The sequence below is a fragment of the Nycticebus coucang genome, chromosome 18 (assembly GCF_027406575.1).
Source record: "Nycticebus coucang isolate mNycCou1 chromosome 18, mNycCou1.pri, whole genome shotgun sequence".
Classification (NCBI taxonomy): domain Eukaryota; kingdom Metazoa; phylum Chordata; class Mammalia; order Primates; family Lorisidae; genus Nycticebus; species Nycticebus coucang.
In genome coordinates, this window is record NC_069797.1 from 56,336,061 (window position 1) to 56,357,418 (window position 21,358).

Below are 21,358 nucleotides of genomic sequence, written 5' to 3' on the forward strand. Positions count from 1 at the left end.
CCTCTCAGGGCACCGATTCCCAGCTTGGAGGCCAGCTGACAAATCTTGTTAAAAACCTTCCAGTTCGGTGCATCCCATGGAGGGTAATGTCATGCATGTGGTTATGAGATTAGAGACCTGGCGTCATCACCAGGCACCTTCATTTTCAAAGGGGCTCTTTTCACTTGGGGAAATTGATGGAATCACTTTCTGCATGAGTATCTCAGCCCTCCCACATACACACACCACCCCTCCCTTCCCTCTTCCCCCAGTGCATGGCAGCTGGACTGGCCTTCTCTTTAGCGTGGAGAAGTCAGGGCTCACAGCCATGTGGATGGCTGGCCCATGGCAGGGGGCAGTGTCTGTTCCTCTTTTCCCTGCTCTTCCATGCTGGGTGTCCACATTGCTATGGTTTGAATGTAGATGTCCTCCCAAGATTCATAGGTTGGAAAGTAAATCCCAAGATGATGGCTTAGAAGGTGGGGCTTTCGGCAGGTGTTTAAGTCATGAGGGGTCTAACCCTCATGGGATTAATGCCCTTATAAAAGGGCTGCAGGGGCTTGATGCCTGTGGCTCAAGTGGCTAAGGTGCCAGCCACATACACCTGAGCTGGCGGGTTCAAATCCAGCCCGGGCCCGCCCAAACAACAATGATGGCTGCAACCAAAAAATAGCTGGGCGTTGTGGCAGATGCCTGTAATCCCAGCTACTTAGGAGGCAGAGGCAGGAGAGTCACTTGAGCCCAGGAGTTGGAGGTTGCTGTGAGCTGTAATGCCACGGCACTCTACCCAGGTGACAGCTTGAGGCTCTGTCTCAAAAATAAATAAATAAATAAATAAATAAATAAATAAATAAATAAATAAAAGGGCTGCAAGGAACTGGCTGGGCCCTTTTGCCCTTCCACCATGTGAGGACATAGTGTTTGTCCTCTCTGGAGGACACAGCAACAGGGCCCCATCTTGGAGAAGAGACAGGGAGCCCTCACCAGACACTGAATCTGCCAGTGCCTTGATCTTGGACTTTTCAGCCTCTAGAACTATGAGAAATAAATTTCTATTGTTTGTTAATTACCCAGTCTGTGGCATTTTGTCTTAGCAGCAGGAACGGACTATGATATATAACATGGAGAGCCATTGCAGCTGCAGTGGCCAGTGGAGAGGGTGATGGATGGTTCTAGCTTTCAAGCAGGCAGCAAAAGGGCCCAACCAGCCTGTCTGAGGGATTCCACCCTAGACCCCTAATCCAGTGTGCTGTGGTCTCTGAGCCCAGGGAAAGACTCTCCCTCCAAACACCAGCTTCAGGACAAGTGAGTAGGTCAGTGTGCAAACACTATCAAAGGTGGAGTGAGTTCCCAGGTATAGAAGTTACCAGGACAATGTGGTCATCTCAAAACTCTGCTCAGATTGCTGTCTCCAGTTCACTGATGACTACATGGGTTCGAGGCCTGTCCCTTGAGCTCTGGAAGGATATTTGTAAAAATGGACATCCTGTCCTTGCCCTCTTTCAGCCTCTTGGGCCAGTGTCATTGGACAGGCCCAGAGCACAGCTGACTGAACTTGTGGTTCTGAACCTCTCTGAGAAACAAAGCCAGGGGGAGGGCGGGGAGGAGGAGAAAGGTGGCGGTCAGGTGGGGCCCAAGGGATTACAAAAGTAGAACACACTCATTTACCATTTACCAAAAATGTTTCCCTTTCTTTCAAAGCTGTTTTTACCTCAAGGGAAACTTTTTATTTTTATATGAGTAAAATGTTTTTCTCTTAATGAATTGAAAACATAACACAAGGAGCTTTTCCGTCCCTGTGACAACAAACAAGGAAGAAGCTTGCTGGCTGTGCCAGCACTGTCATCCTCCCCATCTTCAACGTTTCTCTCTGTCCTCTCCTCCGATCCTAGCCAAGCTGAGAACTGACCACATGTCATCCCCACTCCAGAGCCCTGGCTGGGAACGTGGCTTTGGTCAGGCTGAAGCAGCTGACCTGGCCCGCAGGGAACAGCCCACCATCCCCTGTCTGAGAGCCTGGGAGGACAACGTGGCAAGTGAGCGGGCTCTCAGGATGGCCTGGTGGAAAGCAGTGGAGGCAGGAAATCAGAGAGAGTTAGTTTGATTGGCAGAGGTCCACCTGTCCTCATCAAGCCGAGAAGTCTCCCCACCATCCTTGGTCTTGCCCACAAGGCCTGGTTTTCTGGAAGACCTGGCCTGAGCCAGCCGGGGATGACTTCTTTCTAGGTCAGAAGAAGCTTCATTCAGAGGATTCAGCAGCCCCACCCACCTCATCCCCTTTCCTCCAGCAGGTGTGAATGGTTTCTTGACTTTCACTTTTGGTTTTTGGTTTAGGGGACAACAGCATCAGTTTTGGGGAGTTGCCCTTTCTGGCGTTAGCTTATCAGCTACGTCTCTTTTCAACCTTGGTTGAGGTAGCTAGGCTTGGGGTTAAGCTTTTATCTGGGGCACAGGTTTTCACTCTGAGGTCAGAGCTGTTTTTTCCTCAGCAGCTTTTTTTCTGGGAGTGAGGGGTGTGTCCTGAGTCATTGTATCTGCTCCCTGTCCCCGCCCCAGGGGGGCCCTGGATAGGTCCCTCTTGTCCAGACAGAAGAGCTGCCTATGGGGAGAAGGTGGTGGTGGTCTCGGCCTCCACACTCATCGAGGTCCGCCGGGTGTGCCGGCAGGAGGACCACTGCCGCAGCCGCTCCTGGCTGAGGCAGCCCAAGTCCTTGAAGAGCTTGAAGAGGTCATTACGGAACTTGACGCCGATGAAGGCGTATAAGAAAGGGTTGACACAGCAGCGGACGCAGGCCAGGCTGTAGGTGACATCATAGGCGATGTCAAGCTGCTTGCTGAGCTCACAGCTGCTACTGGTGATGTTGAAGCTGGCCACCGTCTTGGCCAGGATCACCCCATTGTAGGGTAGCTGGAAGACGATGAAGACCACGACCACAGCGATGATCACCTTGATGGCCTTGTTGCGCTCAAAGTTGCGCGCCTGGAGCAGGGTGAGGATGATCACAAGGTAGCAGAAACTCATGGCCAGCAGGGGGACCAGAAAGCCGATCACCATCTGGGCCACCTGGATGGTGATAAAGGCCTCCACGTGCTCACTGATGAGAGAGCATCGCAGCGTTTGTTCACTGTTGCTCTTCTGAATGCCACTGTACAGCAGCTCCGGGGTGGATAGAACCATGGCCAGCATCCAGATTCCTGCGCAGGAGAGCTTGCTGATGAGGAGGACGCGGGCACGGTGGCGGTGAGCCGAGACAGCCTGGACGATGGCCACGTAGCGGTCAATGCTGATGCATAGGAGCAGGAGCATGCCACTGAAGAAGCTAATCTTGTAGATGCCAAAGATGAGCTTGCAGAAGTGGACACCAAAGGCCCAGGACTTGGCCGCGCTGTAGGCCCAGAAGGGAAGGGTCAGGAGGGAGAGGATGTCTGCCATGGCCAGGTTGAGCAGGTAGGTATCGGTCATGGTCTTCAGCCTCTTGAAGTAGATGTAGGTCAACACGACCAGCCCATTGCCCAGCAGGCCTACGAAGCAAATGATTGAATACATGATGGGGAGGAACCAGGCTTTAAAGTTCCGCACATCCTTCTTGAAGCACAAAGTCTCGTACCCGGTGTAGTCCACCGTGGTGTTGTCCCCGATGTAGTCATCCGTGACCTCATCTTGGCACAGGCACACCTGAGGGGAAGGAAACCAGGGAAAACAATGCAGCTTAGTCAGGTGAGTCCAAATATGGTTGGGATTGAGCCTAGAGCAGTGGTGGTTTTAAAGTTTGGTCACATCCTTGGCATTACCTGGGAACTTGCCAGAAATGCAAATTCTCAGGCCCCACCAGCTACCTGCTGAACCAAAATGTCAGGGGGGCCCAGAAATCTATATTTTCCTAAACTCTCCTGGTGGTTCTTTGGTTTGAAATCAGTGATTGTCAGATTTTTGTTTCCCTAAGAATTGCCTGGTTCCTCTTGTTAAACTGTCCATCCTGACTCAGCAGGTGGTGGGGCCTGAGATTCTGCATCTACTAATAAGAAGCCAGGGTTTGACTTTGCCAAGTCTGAGAGAAGTGACCTTAATATGGAAATAGTCTGGGCTCTGGAGACTCTCAGCTTATGGCTCTCACCAGCCAGGTGAGCCATAAGCTGGTGAAACATACTCTCTCTGAGCCTCAGTTTTCTCGTCTGTGACATAGAGACGAATCCTGTTTCCTCCATGTGGTGGTTGGGAGGCACTCAGCCCAGGCCCTGGCACCACTGCGTGTCCATGGAACTTTGAGTTTGCCCTCTGGTAAGTCCATGAGGGGACCTGTGTCTTCTTTCTTAAGCCTACTTTAGAACCTGGTAGAAAGTCTTTTCCAGGGGCTTACAAAATACCTCAGCTTTTTGACAGAAAATCACCTGTGGGTCAAGGCTGAGGGAGGCTCAGAGTGGGGAGAGAGGATAGCAGACCCTCCTGTTAGGAGGCCACCAAGCCCTGGGTTTGGGGTGAACTGCTGAGGTCATGGGTGGCTAGTGACCTGGAGACCTTATGGGTCCCTGGTGCCTTCCTGGCACCAGTGACTCAGGCAACTGAGCCCAAGTGTGTGGAAGCCCGTGATGGATGCCAGGCCGTGGGGAGCAAGCCCTCAGCAGCTGTGTCCCTGGAGGGAAGGCGGCTTGGTCTCCCTCTGTGCTCCCCCCACCCCATTGCCTCTCTCTTCCTCACAGTCTCTTCCGGCAGATCCCAATCAATCATCAGTGCTCAGCTGCTGGGGCTTTTTTTAGCCGTCTACTGGGCGGGTGAGGGTTCAGCAGCATGCTGTGATTTTATCAATGAAGGAGGGGCCCAGCCCCGGTTGTCCCCAGGCCTGGAGGCCTGTGCCTCAGTGCACAGCCTTGTGTGGGCACCCTCACGGGGCAGGGAGCTGGGCTGGAAGCTTCCAGGAACTGGACTCTTACTTAGTAGCTCCATGAATTGGGGCGGGAGGGACTCCCAGCATCTTGTCTGTCTTTCTCACTTTTAAGTTCCAGATGCATCACTGCCTTGCTGGGGGACAGGGCGAGGGCAAAAGGATGTCCAGGAGCCCTTTCTTTAGGCATTGCTACCTGAGAAGAAAAGTCAGTGGCTATTCCTTATCCCTCATCTGGGTGTGGCCACAGCCTGGGAGCCCGGGCAGAGGCTGGTGGCCCTTGATGCGCTCGTGATGAGCCCTTGGCCTTAGTCCAAGGTCGGTAGAAAGACAGTGGCTGGGCTTCCTGGAGGGCTGTGCCCTCTGCCTCTCTGAAGTGTGCTCCCCACCACTCAGTCCTCTCTACCTTGCTTCTGCTCCACAACACTCCCCCCAGCCTTGCAGCCCCAGCCCCAGCACATCCTGCCCTGCCAGAGCCCTCTCGCCAAGTGAGAGAGGAGGAGCCAGAGCTGTCTTCTTCTTCTGCCCGTCCTCTAGTCCTCTAGCCTCTGCTTCCGGAGATGTAGCCCCTCAGAGCCCTGGAGGGAGGGGGGAGGGGCCAGGCTGTGGGCAGCAGCCCATGCTCAGGGGACCTTTGGGATGGGGTTTTGGGAACAGTGCTCAGCTTGGGGCCTGCCTCTGGCCTGAGCTCCTGGAAAGCTGCCCCTCTGGCCTGCAGGCCTGGGGACAAGCCGAATTCTGAAGCACTGTCTCTCCAGCTCTGGCCTCGGCTGGGCTCCCTACTCACACTCCAGAAAATTCCACCTCTAACAAAGTGGGGAAAGTTGACTCTGTGCTGCAGTTTCTTCCAGCTCTGCCACTTGGATTGAAACATTGAACTTGTACGATGGGTAGGGGGAGGTTTGTGTTCCTGTTGAGCTCAGGCCCTGCTATGGACCACCCCCTCTGCATCCTCAGGGCACCGCAGTTTCTCTTCCCTCCCCCCTCCTCCCATGGGGAGACCCATGGGTCTCTATTTCACAAAAGAAAACTAGGGCTGAGAAGGGAACCTCTGGCTGGAAGTTGGAGGAAGATAACTTTAGGGTGATAGGCTAGGAATCAGGGCTCTGTTCTCAGCCCCACGCAGGGTGTGTACATATATGCAAAACCCAGTAACCTCACAGCCTCTTCTCTGGGAAGGAACTCAGGATCCATGTTTCTGTCTCTTAGGTAGGGGGGAGAAGGTGGTGGTGAGTTATTTCACCCTTCATTTTAATTGAGATGGAGTAAAGGAAGTTCAGAGAACATGTGCGGCTCTCCAGGGTCACTCAACAGATGGAGAGGGGGCAACCATCAGCTTAATGAATGGCAGATGGGTTTGTGTCTGGCTTTTCTATCTTCTGGCAAAACCTAGCTCCTCCCCTAGTACCTCTGGCTTGGGAAGGGGTGTGGTGGAGGGAACAGCGCTTGCCTTGGAAGGAAAACTTACCTGGAAAACAACAAGGAGAGCCACTACCAGCACGCTTTTCATTGGTTTCCCTGTAATAGACAAGGCAAGAAAGTTATTGCTTGGCAGAGACAATTCTTTGTTATTAAAGAAAGCAGTGTGTGTGGGGGGATGCTGTTGGGAACTTTCATCCCAAGCTCCAGGCACTGCGTTTGCCTAAAGAGAACATCAGAACCAGATTGTGCCTTTGAACACCTGGCCCATTGCCCGGCATCATGTCCTCACCTCCTTCTCTTCCTCTTCCACTCCCAGGTCCCAGAAAGAAGCAACAGCAGAATGTGGGGCAGCCTTTCCCACCCCCTGTCCTGGCCCATCTGGGCTTCTTCTAGAGTTGGAGAGTCTCTAGCTCAGATGCCCCTCAAGACGGAGCTTCAACTGATCCTGACTGGAGGATCTGAGTGCAACCCCAAGATGTTCAGGAAGAGGAAGATGGTGGTAGGTGTGCACACACATGGCCTGCACTGCTTTGATGCCAGTAGCCACTGGCCTGGGGAGCATTTCCCCAGCATCTAGCAAGTGGGCAGCCACACATGAAGCCCTGAATATCTATTGAAGGAGGCAGGCTGAGGAAATGAGACGATTTCACAACACCCCCCACTGAACTGACACTCTGCGCTGACAGCTGGTTCACTGCGTCCACACCCTTGGCCTGCCTCTGTGGCAGAGATCTCTTTCCTCTTACCCAGACTACTCCCAGGACCCAGGAGGTGCCCAGAAATTGTGTACTGATGAATAAATGAATAATAACTCAGTGAATGAATAAATGAATGGTTGACCGTCTCCCAAAGGAGGGACCCTCAAGATGACCTGAGGGGACAGGTGGGATGGCCGCTATTCCCTGACAGTGTTCATCCTACAAAGTGTGTGCGTATGTTTTCTCTCCTTTAATTTGTTTTCTTTTTTTTTTTTTTGTAGAGACAGAGTCTCACTGTACTGCCCTCCGGTAGAGTGCCGTGGCGTCACACGGCTCACAGCAACCTCTAACTCTTGGACTTACGCGATTCTCTTGCCTCAGCCTCCCGTGAGCCTCTAACTCTTGGGCTTACGCGATTCTCTTGCCTCAGCCTCCCGAGCAGCTGGGACTACAGGCGCCTGCCACAACGCTTGTAGTGGCAGGCTATTTTTTGGTTGCAAAAGTAGCCACGGCTATTTTTTGGTTGCAGTTTGGCCGGGGCTGGGTTTGAACCCGCCACCCTCCGTGTATGGGGCCGGCGCCCTGCTCACTGAGCCACAGGCGCCGCCCTCCTTTAATTTGTTTTCTAGCCTGAAGCCTTGGGTGAATGGCAGAAGGGCAGCAGGGTCAGCTCTGGGGAGAAATGTGCTCTGGAAATTAGGAGGCTTCCCTTGGCTCTGGAGCAGCTGATGGAGACCCCAAGGCCTAGGCATGATCAGTTCAGCTCTGAGGACTGAGCCTTGGGCGGACCTCTGTACTCTGACCCTCAGTTTCCAGCCACAGCCTGGCCCATGAGAGAGTCAGTCATTGCCATGCACGTGTGAATGCTAAGGCAGGACCTGGAGGCCTCAGTTGGGACAGGAAATGCAGGGACCCTGCCCCAGACACCTTCTGGAGGCTGGGGAAGATGTGCAAGCCAGGCAGTCCCGTGTCCTTGGTGACAGCACCACCTGGTGGAAACCTAACCACATGGCACCCAGGCTTGTGCTCATTGGTGCTCCTGGGGTGTGGGGAAGGCCAGGGAGCTCCCAGGGGAGGGAAGAAGGGCATCAAGCTGAATGAATGAATGAATAGATAGATAGATAGATACTGCCAGATCGGTCTTCCCGAAGCACAGACCCAATGCCAACCCCCTGCCATGCTTTCCTCCTAAATCCTGAGGGGTTGGACCCAGCGCTAAGGAAGAAGCCTGAGCATTTGAAGTCCTGCTGGATCCTGTGCACAGCTGCCCCCTCCTCCCAGCTTCCTTGCTGATCGCCCCCAGGCTGGAGTCCACACATCTCCATGTAACCATACTTTCTTCAGGGCCCAGTGCATTGCTGACTCTCCACTGACTCATCCTGATGTGAAGTGCTCGAGGTTTCTTTCAACATGTAAATATCTTTCGGTTACTCTAGAGAAAGCCCACTCTGACAGTCAGTGAGAAATGAGAAACCTCAAAGTTTTGATAAGAAACTGGGGAGCAAGAACTGTGTTTCTGTTTCACTCTGATGACTCCTTCTCCCGAGCCCTTTCTCATTCTTTTTGCTAATGTTGGAGGGAGAGGGAGTGGTAGGGGGGTGGGGGGGGGGAGGGGGAGGGCAAACAGAGGAGGGGTGTTCTGGTGTGTATATGTGTGTGTGTTGGAGATGGTGGAAAGTCAGGCATCTTGTAGGCCCAGAGCAGGCAGTTTTCAGGAAAGGAAGCAGGGAAATTTAAGGGAACTTTGGTGTGTGGCAGAGGGAGCCTGGTCAGGGGCCATGAGTCAGATCATTCCCGTCTGTTACAAAGTCATAAAGCAACTGGTCTTGGCAGCAGCTTGGGTGAGACCAATGAAGTTGGGAATCTCAGGGGTTAAGGAGTGGTTGATCTTGGTGTTGGGTGTTTTCTGAGTTCTTGAGTTTTCAGTAATGATTGTCATGGAAAGAAAATTCCCTAGAATTCCAACTCGAGCCCCCAACATGAGAAACTTCCCACCTGGAAGGAGAGGATTGCTAGCTGCCTACCTCCAAACCATAAACCATTTCCATATTGTTCCAAAGGGGAGGCTGGCTGGGAATTCATGGCTGCCCAGCAGCCAGCTCCAAGAGCCCCTCCACCCCCAATTTTTCCTCTCTGGACTTCCTCACCTGCTAATACAACTTTTCTCTTTTGGGGGGAGAAGCAGGGAAGCCTTAAGAGACCTGGACAGGAGGTAAGAGGCCTAGGGGATCTCTCTTTTAGACAACAGGCATAAATGGGTGAGAGTTGGCTGGGTCTTGTAGTCACTGTGAAATCAGCTGCAGTGTCCAGTAATAGGAATGTCTATTGAGCTCCCACTGTGCGTCAAACGGCATCTGTGATCTCATTTCATCCTCACAAAAGCCCTATGAAACAGGTATTACCATTACCCCCACTTACTGAAGGACAGCACGTAGCTTTCCCAGGGTCACATGACTGGCTAGGAGTGGAGCTGGGCTTTGAAACCCTTCCGACTCTGGAAACCACACTCTTAACCATGCTTTTGTGCTGCCTTCTCGTCTTGATTCATCGCTCTCGTGACATCTTGCCAGCTATGCTTGGTGGTTCTCATTCTATATTCCAGAAAATAGAGGCCCAGAGATGTTAAGGCCCAGGTGACACAGCTGCTAAGAGATGGACCTGAGATTTGACTGGGACAGCAAGGCTTGGGCTGTCACTAGTGCATGGTTATGTTTCTGATGAGCCTGCTGTGTCCTGGGTCTTCTGTGAGCATGGAGGGGACCCTCTCTCCCACATGCCATTGGCCACCCAGGTCTATTGCTCTGTCTCCTCACACCTCTCCGAGCTGGATCTACTTCTGCCCTGATGTAAGGTTTTGTTGCCAGAGGGTTCCTTCAGCAACACAAATCTCTGCCTTTAATTTACCTAATTGAAAAGTATCTTTACTGATTCCCCATTACTTTCAGGATAGCCCAAACTCCTTAGTCATGCCACACCAAATTTTAAGGGTTGGCCCTTCTGTGCCTGTGTTTGCCCTCCCTCCCTTTCTCCTTGGTATGGCAGCTTCTTCTCACCCCCTCAGCTTGCTTCTTTCTGGTCTCTATTACTTTAGTCAAAGCTGACCCTCAGTGAGACTGCAGAAACCCAGACACCCTGCTTGGTTGGAACTATGGTGTTTTTAAAATATTGAACTTGGATGACCTTAGCTGTGACTGACACACACCCTCTAGCTCCCTCTACTCTCCTCCAATTCCTACATCTTATTTATGCTCTTTCCCTCTTTTAGATTGTTGGCCTCTGGTGGGAATAGAGTTTGTCATCCCTGCTACATCCCAGGCCCCTTGCTCCTCCTCGTTGGGCTTGAAAACTCCTATACACCCTTCAGAACCCAACGTAAATGCTCCTCTGGCCCACGTTCACTATTCCCTTCTTATCTTGCCCTTACCCTTTCCAACACCGGATCTCACTCTGTGACAGCGGCTTAGGGGTGTGTCCCTCCCCACCAGACTGGTCATCCTGAATTCCTCAAGGCAATGATAGTTGACTGAAAGAAACTATCCCAAGCCCAGAGGAGAGATTTTTTTCCAACAGCTGGTTCAGGCTGCAGCATTCCTCTATCCCCCACCCCCAATCCTAGCCAAGTTTCCAGAAAGCCAGAAGAATTTGTCCCTGAATTCCTTCAGCATCCACCTCTGCCACAGTTAGAGGTTGAGCTGTGAGACACAAGTCTCTCACAGGCTCATTTTTCTTTGCTTTCCTTTTGAGAATTCTGACCGAGGTCTTCGTCCTCATTGTTTGAAGGTGGGGAGGGTGCCTCCCCGCTGCTCATTCAAATCATGAAAAAGACCAGCTCAGGCCTGCTTTGGAGTTTTCACTTTGTGTAACAGAAACCCTGCCTCCTCATTCACCTTCTGCTCCCCACTGGGCAGATGAAGAGCAGAAAAACCCTACTAACCCCTGCTAACGGCCCAGAGCCCGTTTTGAGCAAAGCTTCTCAGCGGCTTCCCCTTCTACCAGTATTTCGGGTTTGACGGTTGGCACTCTCAGGTTGAGTGAAGAAACAAGAACATCCCTTCCTCCTGATCTAGAGATTGCCCTCCCTCCCGCATTAAAGCCTAGGAGTCTAGCACCCCCAAACCCAGGCTAGTAGTGGGAGACACTCAGTGGTGTGCTAGAGCTGCTTGCGTGCATCTTTCCAGTTCAGTCATGAGGACAGCTTGAAATCAGGAAGGGCAGGAGAATTTACACAATGGAAATTGGCATGCGCTACCCATGCAGAGCCTTTCCTCCGCCCTGGGGAGCTGCTTTTCAAACATGCAGCAGCACAGCCACTGGGCCATGCTTGGTTTCCTTCCCAGAGGTCAATATGAAAGGCTGGAGCAGGGTCTGCTGTGTTTGACATCTGCACTCTGAGACTGGAGTCAGTGGGAGTGGATGTCTGGGAGGTGGGATTAAAGAGCAGAATGGCTGGGAAGAGAGAAAGTTGGAAGAGATTTTCAAAAACTGAATCTTGAGTTTTTGATACCATTCATTCATTCCACAGACATTTTCTGCCCACATCCTTAAAGCATCCTGGGAAGCAGAAATGAAAGAATCAGACTCTGCTTTTCAGGAGTCACAGTCAGAGGGTAGGGTGACTGCTTGATCCTTCCACAGCTGTTTGCTGGGTCCAGACTCAGGGCAGGTGTGGAAGGAAGACACGAAGTCAGGGAGGCTGTGGTGTGGCAGGGAGGGGTGTGAGGACAGCACCAGGGGAACCTTCACTTTTTAAAGCCAACCCCTTGCGGCTTTGAGGCTGCCGTGGTGCTCTGCTTGCTGGTGAGATGAACCATCTATGAACTGGCCTTCTGAGCCTCAGCTGGGTCTGACTCTGCAGCTGAGATTTGTAAATGGGGCAGGATGAACCACTCAGAATACTCTCAGAGCTTCCCTGGCACCCCTTTAATCCAGATTGAGGTTAGCCAAGAGGAAGGAGTTTTCAAAGAGCAGAGCGGTCTGCCTGGGTGGAGGGAGTGAGGTTGGCTCACCGGCTGGGGCTGTGCTGACTCCTCCTCCAGGCTGAATGCCCCTTCCATTGCACTTCATGATGCCTGCCCACATCTTAAGTTGTAGGAGGCAACAGCAAAGCCAGAGCAAAGCTGGTACAGAGCAGGCGGGACAAGCAGCAGAGACGAAAGCACCACAGCTCAAGTTTGCCTTGCGTCGTGCCGCTCACACAACCCTGGCACCTCTTAGCCCCAATAGGGCAAGGTTCAAATCCCTGGTAAGCAGGGAGAAAACTGGGAATCAGATAGGGGATTCCGAGTCCTTCGAGGAGATTTCCCCCTTTTGAAACTGGTCCCCGGAGACCCCGGAGGTCCTCACCCATGGCCCCCAAGCCGAGAACAGCTTCTGGCTTATTCATCATGCCCAGTCCAGCTTCTGGCATGTGAGGGAATGTGTGGGCAACTTTCTTATGTCCCTGCTGTTTTAGAAACACATGACTTCAGCCTCCTTGTCCTTCCTGGCACCAAAGGCTGCCCCCTCTTTTGGGTCTGAAAGGACAGGTGCACCCCTCCTAGGACAACAGGGTGACATTCTCTGGAAGCAGCCATCAATTCCCACCAAATCAGATCCTCTTTCTCCTGGAGGCCCCCCCTGTGCTTTTCACCCCCATTCTCTACTCCCATTCCACAGAGTCAATCTGGGCGTCCAGGACCCCGGTTCTCCCATGAGATGGTTCACTCACCCAGATCCATGACGCTCTGGGCAGCGAACCCACACAGGAAGGCTGTGCTGAGCCTCGCGCTACCCCCGTCTAGGGAGGAAGTGGTGGTGTGAGCCCCTTTTAACCTCTCTGCCCCTCCCACTCTGCTCCTCCCTCCAGCCCTCCCTGCCTCACCCAGGGCCTCTCTGCCCCTTTTGGAACAAAGCGGTAGGAGAAAGGTGACAGAGCGACAGCCCCAGTCGCTGGTCACAGGATCCTGAATCATCAGGTCATTTACATCCAAAAAGCCCCCTGTGCCACCTGGCAGAGGCTAGAGGAGGGGCAATGTGTTGATTCAACATATGTTTACGGTATGAATATCACATGTCAATCTGTGGGTTAGATGAGTGAGAGTCCCATCCCGGGCTTGCCCTGCTCAGTGCCCTAGGAGGCTGAAGTTCCCGAGATATGGTCCCTCTGGTTGCTGGACAGATTTAGCCGACGGAAGGCACTGACACGCAATGGAAGCTAGAAGGGAAGGGACATGCCAGGATGTGTGTGGTTTTTTTCTTTCTTTTTATTTTTTTTATATATTTTTTTTTTGTAGAGACAGAGTCTCACTGTACCGCCCTCGGGTAGAGTGCCGTGGTGTCACACGGCTCACAGCAACCTCTAACTCTTGGGCTTACGCGATTCTCTTGCCTCAGCCTCCCGAGCAGCTGGGACTACAGGTGCCCGCCACAACGCCCGGCTGTTTTTTTTTTTTGTTGTTGTTGCAGTTTGGCCGGGGCTGGGTTTGAACCTGCCACCCTCGGCATATGGGGCCGGCGCCCTACTCGCTGAGCCACCAGCGCCGCCCTTATTTTTTATTTTTATTTTTTTTTTAAGAGATGGGGGTCTTGCTGTGGCTCAAGCTGGTCTTGAACCTGTGAGCTCAGGCAATCCACCCACCTCGGCCTCCCAAGTGCTGGGATCACAGGCGTGAGCCACCACACCCGACTTTTCTTTCTTGTCTTTTTTTTTTTAATGACATCTTTATTAAGATGTAATTCACATATTCTAAAATCCACCATTCTAAATTCAATGGTTTTTATATATACAAAACAAAACATACATAATATACAGAACATACATAAATATACAAAATATACATAAATATACAGAAACCATCGAATTGTACAACCTTGTTCAACCTTTTGATTCTAACCATCCTAGTGAGTATACAAAAGCCAGCAGAGTTGTGCAGCCATCGTGACAATCAATTTTATTTATTTAATTAAATCATAACTGTGTACATTAATGCATTCGTGGTGTACAAGGTGCTGATTTTATATACAATGTGGAATGCTGACATCAAACTGGTTAACATAGCCTTCACCTCATTTAATTATTGTGCTAAGACATTTATACTCTACTCTTAATAGATTTGACATGTACCCTTGCAATATGCACCATAGGTGAGATCCCACCCTCCCTCCTCTCCACCTCCCGTCTCCCCTCCCTCTCCTCTTCCCGCCTTCATCCTGGGCTATAGTTGTGTTTTATCTTCCATATGCAACAATTTTAGAACATTTTTTTCTCACCCTCTCCAAGGATCTCCGTAATCATGAGCAGTAACCCCTATCTCCCCCACGCTCCTCTCTACAGCCCTAGGCAACCGCAGATCTGTTTTCTGTGAATTGCCTATTCTGGACATTTCACAGAAACAGAAGTATACAATGTGTGGCCTTCACATCCAGTTTCATTCAATGAGTTAGCAGGTTTTCAAGGTTCACTCATGTTGAGGCTTGGGTCAGTTCTTCATTCCTTTTTATGGCTGCATAAATATTCCACTGTCTGGATATACTCCAATTTGTCCATCATTAGTTGGACAGTCGGGTTGTTTCCACTTTTTAGCTGTTATGAATAATGCTGCTATGCATATTTTGTGTACAAGTTTTCATATGGGCAAATGCTTTCATTGCTCCTGGGTATATGCCTAGGAGAGGAATTGTGGACTCATCTGTTAATGATATGTGTAACCTTTTGAGGAACTGCCGGAATATTTTTCAAAGTGGCTGCATTATTTTACATTCCCACGAACAATGTGTGAGGGTTCCACATCCTCAGCAAAACTTGTTGTTATCTAACCTTTTGATTCTAACCATCCTAATGGGTATAATGTGGTATCTCAAGTGTGTTTTGATTCACTTTTCTCTAGTGACTACTGATGTCGAGGGTCTTTTCTTGTATGTTCTTTGTATATTTTTCTTTGGAGAGATGCCTATTTAAATCTTTTGCCTATTTTAAAAACTGGGTTGTTTTTTATTGTTGAGTTGTTTGAGTTCTTTACATATTCCTGATACAATCCCTTGTCAGATGTCTACTTGTAAAGGTTTTCTCCTGTTCTGTGAAGCATCTTTTCACTTTTTCTTTTTTTTTTTAATTTTATTATTTTTTTATTAAATCATAACTTTGTACACTGATGCATTTATGGGGTTCAGTTTTTCACTTTCTTGATGATGTTGTTTGAAGCATAAAGTTGAAAAGGCAGACTATTCTTTCCCATTGAACTGTACTTTTTTTTTTTTGAGACAGAGTCTCACTTTGTTTTCCTCAGTTGAGTGCTATGGCATCAGACCTGACAGCAACCTCAAAGTCTTGGGCTCTAATGATTCTCTTGCCTCAGCCTCCCAAGTAACTGGGACTACAGGTGCCTGCCACAATGCCCTGCTATTGTAAGAGACGAGGTCTTGCTCTGGCTCAGGCTGGTCTTGAACCTGTGAGCTCAGGCAATCCACTTGCCTCCCTTGGTCTCCCAGAGTGCTAGGATTACAGGCGTGAGCCATGGCACCCAGCCCTGAATTGCACTGTTGTTGAAAAGCAATTGATCATAATCGGAAGGTTTATTTCTGTGAAAATCAATTGATCATAAATGTGATGGTTTATTTCTGGACTCTCAATTCTATTTTATTGATCTATACGTTTGTTCTATGACAATATCACTGTCTTGATTATTGTACCTTTGTAGTAAATTTTGAAATTGAAGGTTGACTCTGCCAACTTTATCCTTCTTTTGAAAGATTGTTTCAGTTAATCTGGATCTCTTTTTTTCCTAGATGAATTTTAGGGTCAGCTTGTCAGTTTCTGCAACGAGATCCATTGGTATTCTGATAGAGATTACATCGAATCCGTAGATAAATTTGGGGAATATTGATCTAATCTCTTTTAGACCACAAAAACGGAATGTCTTTTCATTTAGTTAGCTCTTTTTTAATTTTTTTCCATTTTTTGTAGTTTTCAGTGTGCAAGTCTTTCACTGCTTTTGTTAAATTAAGTATTTTATTCTTTTTCATGTTATTGTGAATGGAATTGTTTTCTTATTTTAATTTTTAGATTGCTCATTGCTAATCTATAGAAATATGATGGATTTTTATATGTTTATATTGTAACTCTCAATCTTTTTTTTTTTTTTTGGGAAATGCAAATGTTCTCAACCTAAAGAGTGGAAATGGTTGCATGACTCTGAAAATACTAACAATGATTACATTGTATATTTTATTTATTTATTTTGTTGTTGCAGTTTTTGGCCAGGGCTGGGTTTGAACCCACCACCTCCAGTATATGGGGCCAGTGCCCTACTCCTTGAGCCACAGGCGCCACCCATAATTCTCAATCTTGTTAAACTTACTTATTAGTTCTAATTTCATGCATATGTGTGCGTGTGTGTACATGTAATTCTTAGGATTTTCTTTTCTTTTCTTTTTTTATTTTATTTATTTATTTTTTATTGTTAATTCATAGCTGTGTATATTAGTGCCATCAAGGGGTACAATGTGCTGGTTTCATATACAATCTGAAATATTCTCATCAAACTCTTCAACGTAGCCTTCGTGGCATTTTCTTAGTTATTGAATGTAGACATTTGTATTCTGCATTTAGTAAGTTTCGCCTGTACCCATTCTAAGATGCACGTAATGTGGCCCCACCCATTACCCTCCCTCTACCCTAACCTCCCCCCTCCCTTCCCCTCCCTTGGCCCTTTCCCCATAGTCTTGTGCTATAGTTGGGTTATAGCCTTCATGTGAAAGCTATAAATTAGCTTCATAGTAGGGCTGCGTACATTGGATACTTTTTCTTCCATTCCTGAGATATTTTGCTAAGAAGAATATGTTCCAGCTCCATCCATGTAAACATGAAAGAGGTAAAGTCTCCATCTTTCTTTAAGGCTGCATAATATTCCATGTTATACATGTACCACAATTTGCTAGTCCATTTGTGGGTCGATAGGCACATGGGCTTCTTCCATGACTTAGGATTTTCTTTTCTTTTTTTTTTTTCCCAGAAATTAAGCCATATAAGAATATTTATTGACATGGGAAAATGATAACAATATACTTCTATATGAAATATGTAGGATACAAAACAGTATATACATTTTAATACCATATTTATAGAAAGAAAAATAGCTATATATACAAAATCATGCGTAAGAAAAAAATAATAAAAGGATGTACATACTAAATATTAACAATGGTTATCTCTGGACAGTGGAATTACGGGTAATTACATACTTTTCCCAAAATTTTCCCTGCCCTCCAAACATTATTTGCTTCATGCTACTCTTCTTGGCTGAAATTAGTTTGATATAATTCTCTTCAAATATGCTGTGTTTCAGGATAGATCCTCCACAGCTTTCTTTTGATGCAGCTACAGCTATTCCCATTTAAGAAGTACATGCTCCTTCCTCTTACGTACTGACATGTGGAGAAAATTTTTTTTTTTTTTTGTAGAGACAGAGTCTCACTTTATAGCCCTCGGTAGAGTGCTGTGGCCTCACCCAGCTCACAGCAACCTCCAACTCCTGGGCTTAAGCGATTCTCTTGCCTTAGCCTCCCCAGTAGCTGGGACTACAGGTGCCCCCCACAATGCCCGGGTATTTTTTTGTTGCAGTTGTCATTGTTGTTTTAGCTGGCCCTGGCCAGGTTTGAACCCACCAGCCTGGGTGTATGTGGCTGGCACCCTACCCACTGAGCTACGGGTGCCACTGGATTTTCATATCTTGAAACTACTTTGAATTCCTGGGCTGAATCATGGTATAAAATCTTTTAAAACATGATGCTGGATTTGGTATGTTGATGTTTTATCGAGGAATCTTGATGCATATTTATAAGGGATATTGGCTTGTAGTTTCCTTGTGATGTCTGTATGGTTTTGATATTAGAGAGAGTCTAGTTAAATGTCAATTTTATTTTGATGTATCAACTTTTTGGTTTTGTTGATCTCCTTTTTTTCCAATTCTATATTTCACTTAGTTCCTTTCTAATCTTTAATATTTCCTTCCTTCTGCTTGTTCTGGGCTTAGTTTGCCCTTCCCTTCCCTTCCTTTTCCTTTCCTGTCCTTTCTTTTCCTGAGACTGAGTATTGCTCTGTCATACAAGCTAAAGTGCAGTGGTGTCATCACAGCTCACAGCAATGTTAAACTCCTGGGCTCAATGATACTCCTGCCTTAGTCTCCCCAATAGTTGGGACTTTAGGTGTGCACCACAGTGCCTGGCTAAATTTTCTATTCTTAGTGGAATCTCACTCTTCTCAGGCTGATCTTGAACTCTTGACCTCAAGCAATCCTCCTGCCTTGGCCTCCCAGGATTATAGGTGTGAGCCACTGCAGCTGGCCTCTATTCTTTTTCTTAAGACGAAAAGTTAAGTTATTTGATATCTTTCCTCTTTTTGAAAATATAAACATTTATAGCTATTAATTTCTCTATAAACACTGTTTTGCTGTAACTCGTAAGTTTTGGTGTGTTTTAGTGTTCTTAAGTCTTTCAATTGTTTCAAGACTTGTTTTATATCCTAACATGTAATCAATTCTGGAGAATGTTCCATGTACACCTGAGAAAAATGTGCGTTCTGTTGTTTTGAGGTGAAGTGTTCTACACATATCTGTCAGGTTTAGTTGGTTCACAGTTAAGTTCAAATCTTCTCTGTCCTGTTGCTCTACTAATTGTATTTATTATCGAAAGTAGAGTAGTGAAGTCTCTGACTATTGTTGAATTGTGTGTTTCCCTCAATGTTTGCTTCTTGTGTATAGTTGTTATGTGTTCCTGGTGGATTGAGCCTTTTAATATCAATTGTCTTTCTTGCCTTTAGAAACAATTTTTGTCTTAAAGTCTACTTTGTTTGATAGTAGGTTTGCTATTCCAGCTCCCCTTTGGGTACTTTTTGAATAGTATTTCAATCAGTAGGTTTCTTCCCTCTCTCTGCTTCCAGTGGCATCCCGGTAGCAGCTTGGTGTCTTTGATCCCAGAATCCATCATCCAGCTCCCACCTGTGTGGTACCAGCACCTGAGGAATAGCCCTCATCATGGTTCCAGCTCCTGTTCCAGTTTCTGGGCTATGGTTACATCACTCTCTTTCAGTGTCTTCTGGCTCTAGGGGTGGTGGTAATTTCCCACTATTAAGTCTCTGGTGGCCTTGGCATTGCTTCTTCGGCTTTGGCTCTTCCATTACCTGTATAATTGGTTCTCTGTATTAAATTCTTTCTATTTGAGATGCCCAGAGTGGCTCTTGTTTACTTTGACACTGATACGAGGGGATTCCTGTCCTTAAGGACTTCAAGTATAGAAAAAGTTAAGGTTAGACCACACCCTTTTTGTTTACGGTTATGGCCAAGGGCAAGAATGACATGATATTGTACCTCAAACAACAGGAGGAAATCCAAGATTGCATAGGGCTGGAAGGGAGACGGATAAGCAGGCAGAATGGATTTTCCTTTCTCCAGACTTACGAAGAACATTCAATGGGGGTCTAGTTCCATGAGCCCATCTCTTCATTAGATCCCTGTGTGATCTAGGAGATGTTGCTTGCCCTCTCTGGGCTTCAGTTTTCTCAAGTATAAAGTGAGGTAATTAGACTGCCTGGAAGGTACCTGAGCTTTAGCATCCCGAGTCTGGGAACTTTCATGGCACCCTGCACTTGGCATAGCCATTTCCCATTATTCCAAACTCACTACATGGAGGCAAACTTTCCTTTGGCCCAAAGGTTTTAGTTGCTCTCATAACTGGCATTTGGAGCCCACTCAGTTTTAGGGGCTCTTGAACTAGGTGGAAGGAACTCCAAGAGGTCATATACAGGGGGTCCATAAAATTCATGCACAATTTTAAAACAGTTTCAAAAATTTTTTTTTTTGTAGAGACAGAGTTTCACTTTATGGCCCTCGGTAGAGTGCCGTGGCCTCACACAGCTCACAGCAACCTCCAACTCCTGGGCTTAGGCGATTCTCCTGCCTCAGCCTCCCGAGTAGCTGGGACTACAGGAATAGTTTCAAATTTTAAATTGCACATGAACTTTATGGATACACCTGCTAATATTGGTAAGGTGTGTCGGTAAGAAAGGTTGGGGCAACTTCAGTTTGGAACTATTCCAGAAGCTTCCTCCTAGAGTCCTTTTCCATGTGCTAGATGTTTCTAAAAAAAATGAGCCTTAAGCTAGAAGTGCTGTGTTCCAGTCCTGTCTCTCCTTGTGCAAGGAGTAGGTGACCTTGTGCAAGTCACTTCCTATCTTGGGTTCTTAGATGCTCATCTGGAAAGCAGTAGGGTTGACCTGCCTGAGCCCAGGCTCCTTTCTCAGGGTAAGATTTGTTATAGCATAGGTGCCCATAGAAGGTCCCAGATTGAGAGGACAGGACAGCACGGGAGAGCTTTGTGGCAGGTGTGCCAAGTGGTCAGGGGATATGGGGCTGCTCCTGGTTCTGATTTCCTCAGCAGCCCCTGGCTGACCCCTCCAACTGTAGGTGTGTGGACGTGGCACACTTTGTCCTGGGAGCCTTAGTTTCAGTTTCTTCGCTGGTCTCTGAGTGAGAGGATGGGAAGTCCCTAGCATTCTCAGCACTGATTGTGGCTGTCCCTCCTGCTTGTCAGCATGCAGTTTGTGATTACACACTGCAAGTCCACTTTCTGTGCCAGGGACCGAACAGGAGGAACCCAGTGTCACTCTCCAAATCCTACCCATCCCTCGATACCCAGGCAGGCCCCTCTCCTACATGGACCTCTCTCCTCTGAACGCTCACAGCACTTAATGTCAGGGACACCCAAATTGGCATATACAGCAAGGGCATGTGAACTATTTTCTATTCTAGAATAGATTTTGTGCTTCTTGAAAACAAGAATGTATGGTGTAGTTTTTGTTTTTTGAGATAAGGTCTTGCTCTATAACCCAGTTTAGAGTACAGTGGTACCATCACATCTCATGCAACCTCCAACTCCTGGGTTCAAGCAGTCCTCCTGTCTCAGCCTCTCGAGTAGCTGGGACTATGGTGCCCGCCACCACATCCAGATAATTTTTCTATTTTTTGTAGAGACAGGGTTCTCACCTTTGCTTAGACTGGTCTCAAACTCCTGGCCCCACACAATCCTCCGACATTGGCTTCCTAGAGTGCTAGGATTACAGGTGTGAGCCTGTACTGTGAGCCTGGCCTGTACTGTATAGTATTTTAGTAGGCTTTGTTTTAAATTAGCTTGAATTTTGCTGATTTTAAAAGCAAATTTTATTTATTTATTTTATGTTATTCATTTATTTATTTTTTGAGACAGTCTTACTTTCTCACCCTCGGTAGAGTGCCATAGCATCATAGCTCACAGCAACTTCAAACTCATAGGCTCAAGCGATCCTCTTGCCTTAGCCTCCCAAGTAGCTGGGACTATCAACGCCCGGCTATTTTCAGAGACGGGGTCTCG

General features: G+C 48.0%; 1 protein-coding gene across 1 annotated transcript; it reads right to left on the reverse strand.

The window, feature by feature from the left end:
* Window positions 1-1,624: 1,624 nt before the first annotated feature.
* CCR7 (C-C motif chemokine receptor 7) lies at window positions 1,625-12,762 on the reverse strand. The gene is made up of 3 exons (XM_053570056.1): window positions 12,687-12,762; window positions 6,328-6,377; window positions 1,625-3,655 (listed from the first exon to the last, which is right to left on the reverse strand). Exons 1-3 carry the CDS (start codon window positions 12,694-12,696, stop codon window positions 2,579-2,581), a joined length of 1,137 nt encoding a protein of 378 aa, XP_053426031.1. The 5' UTR covers window positions 12,697-12,762; the 3' UTR covers window positions 1,625-2,578.
* Window positions 12,763-21,358: the final 8,596 nt, after the last annotated feature.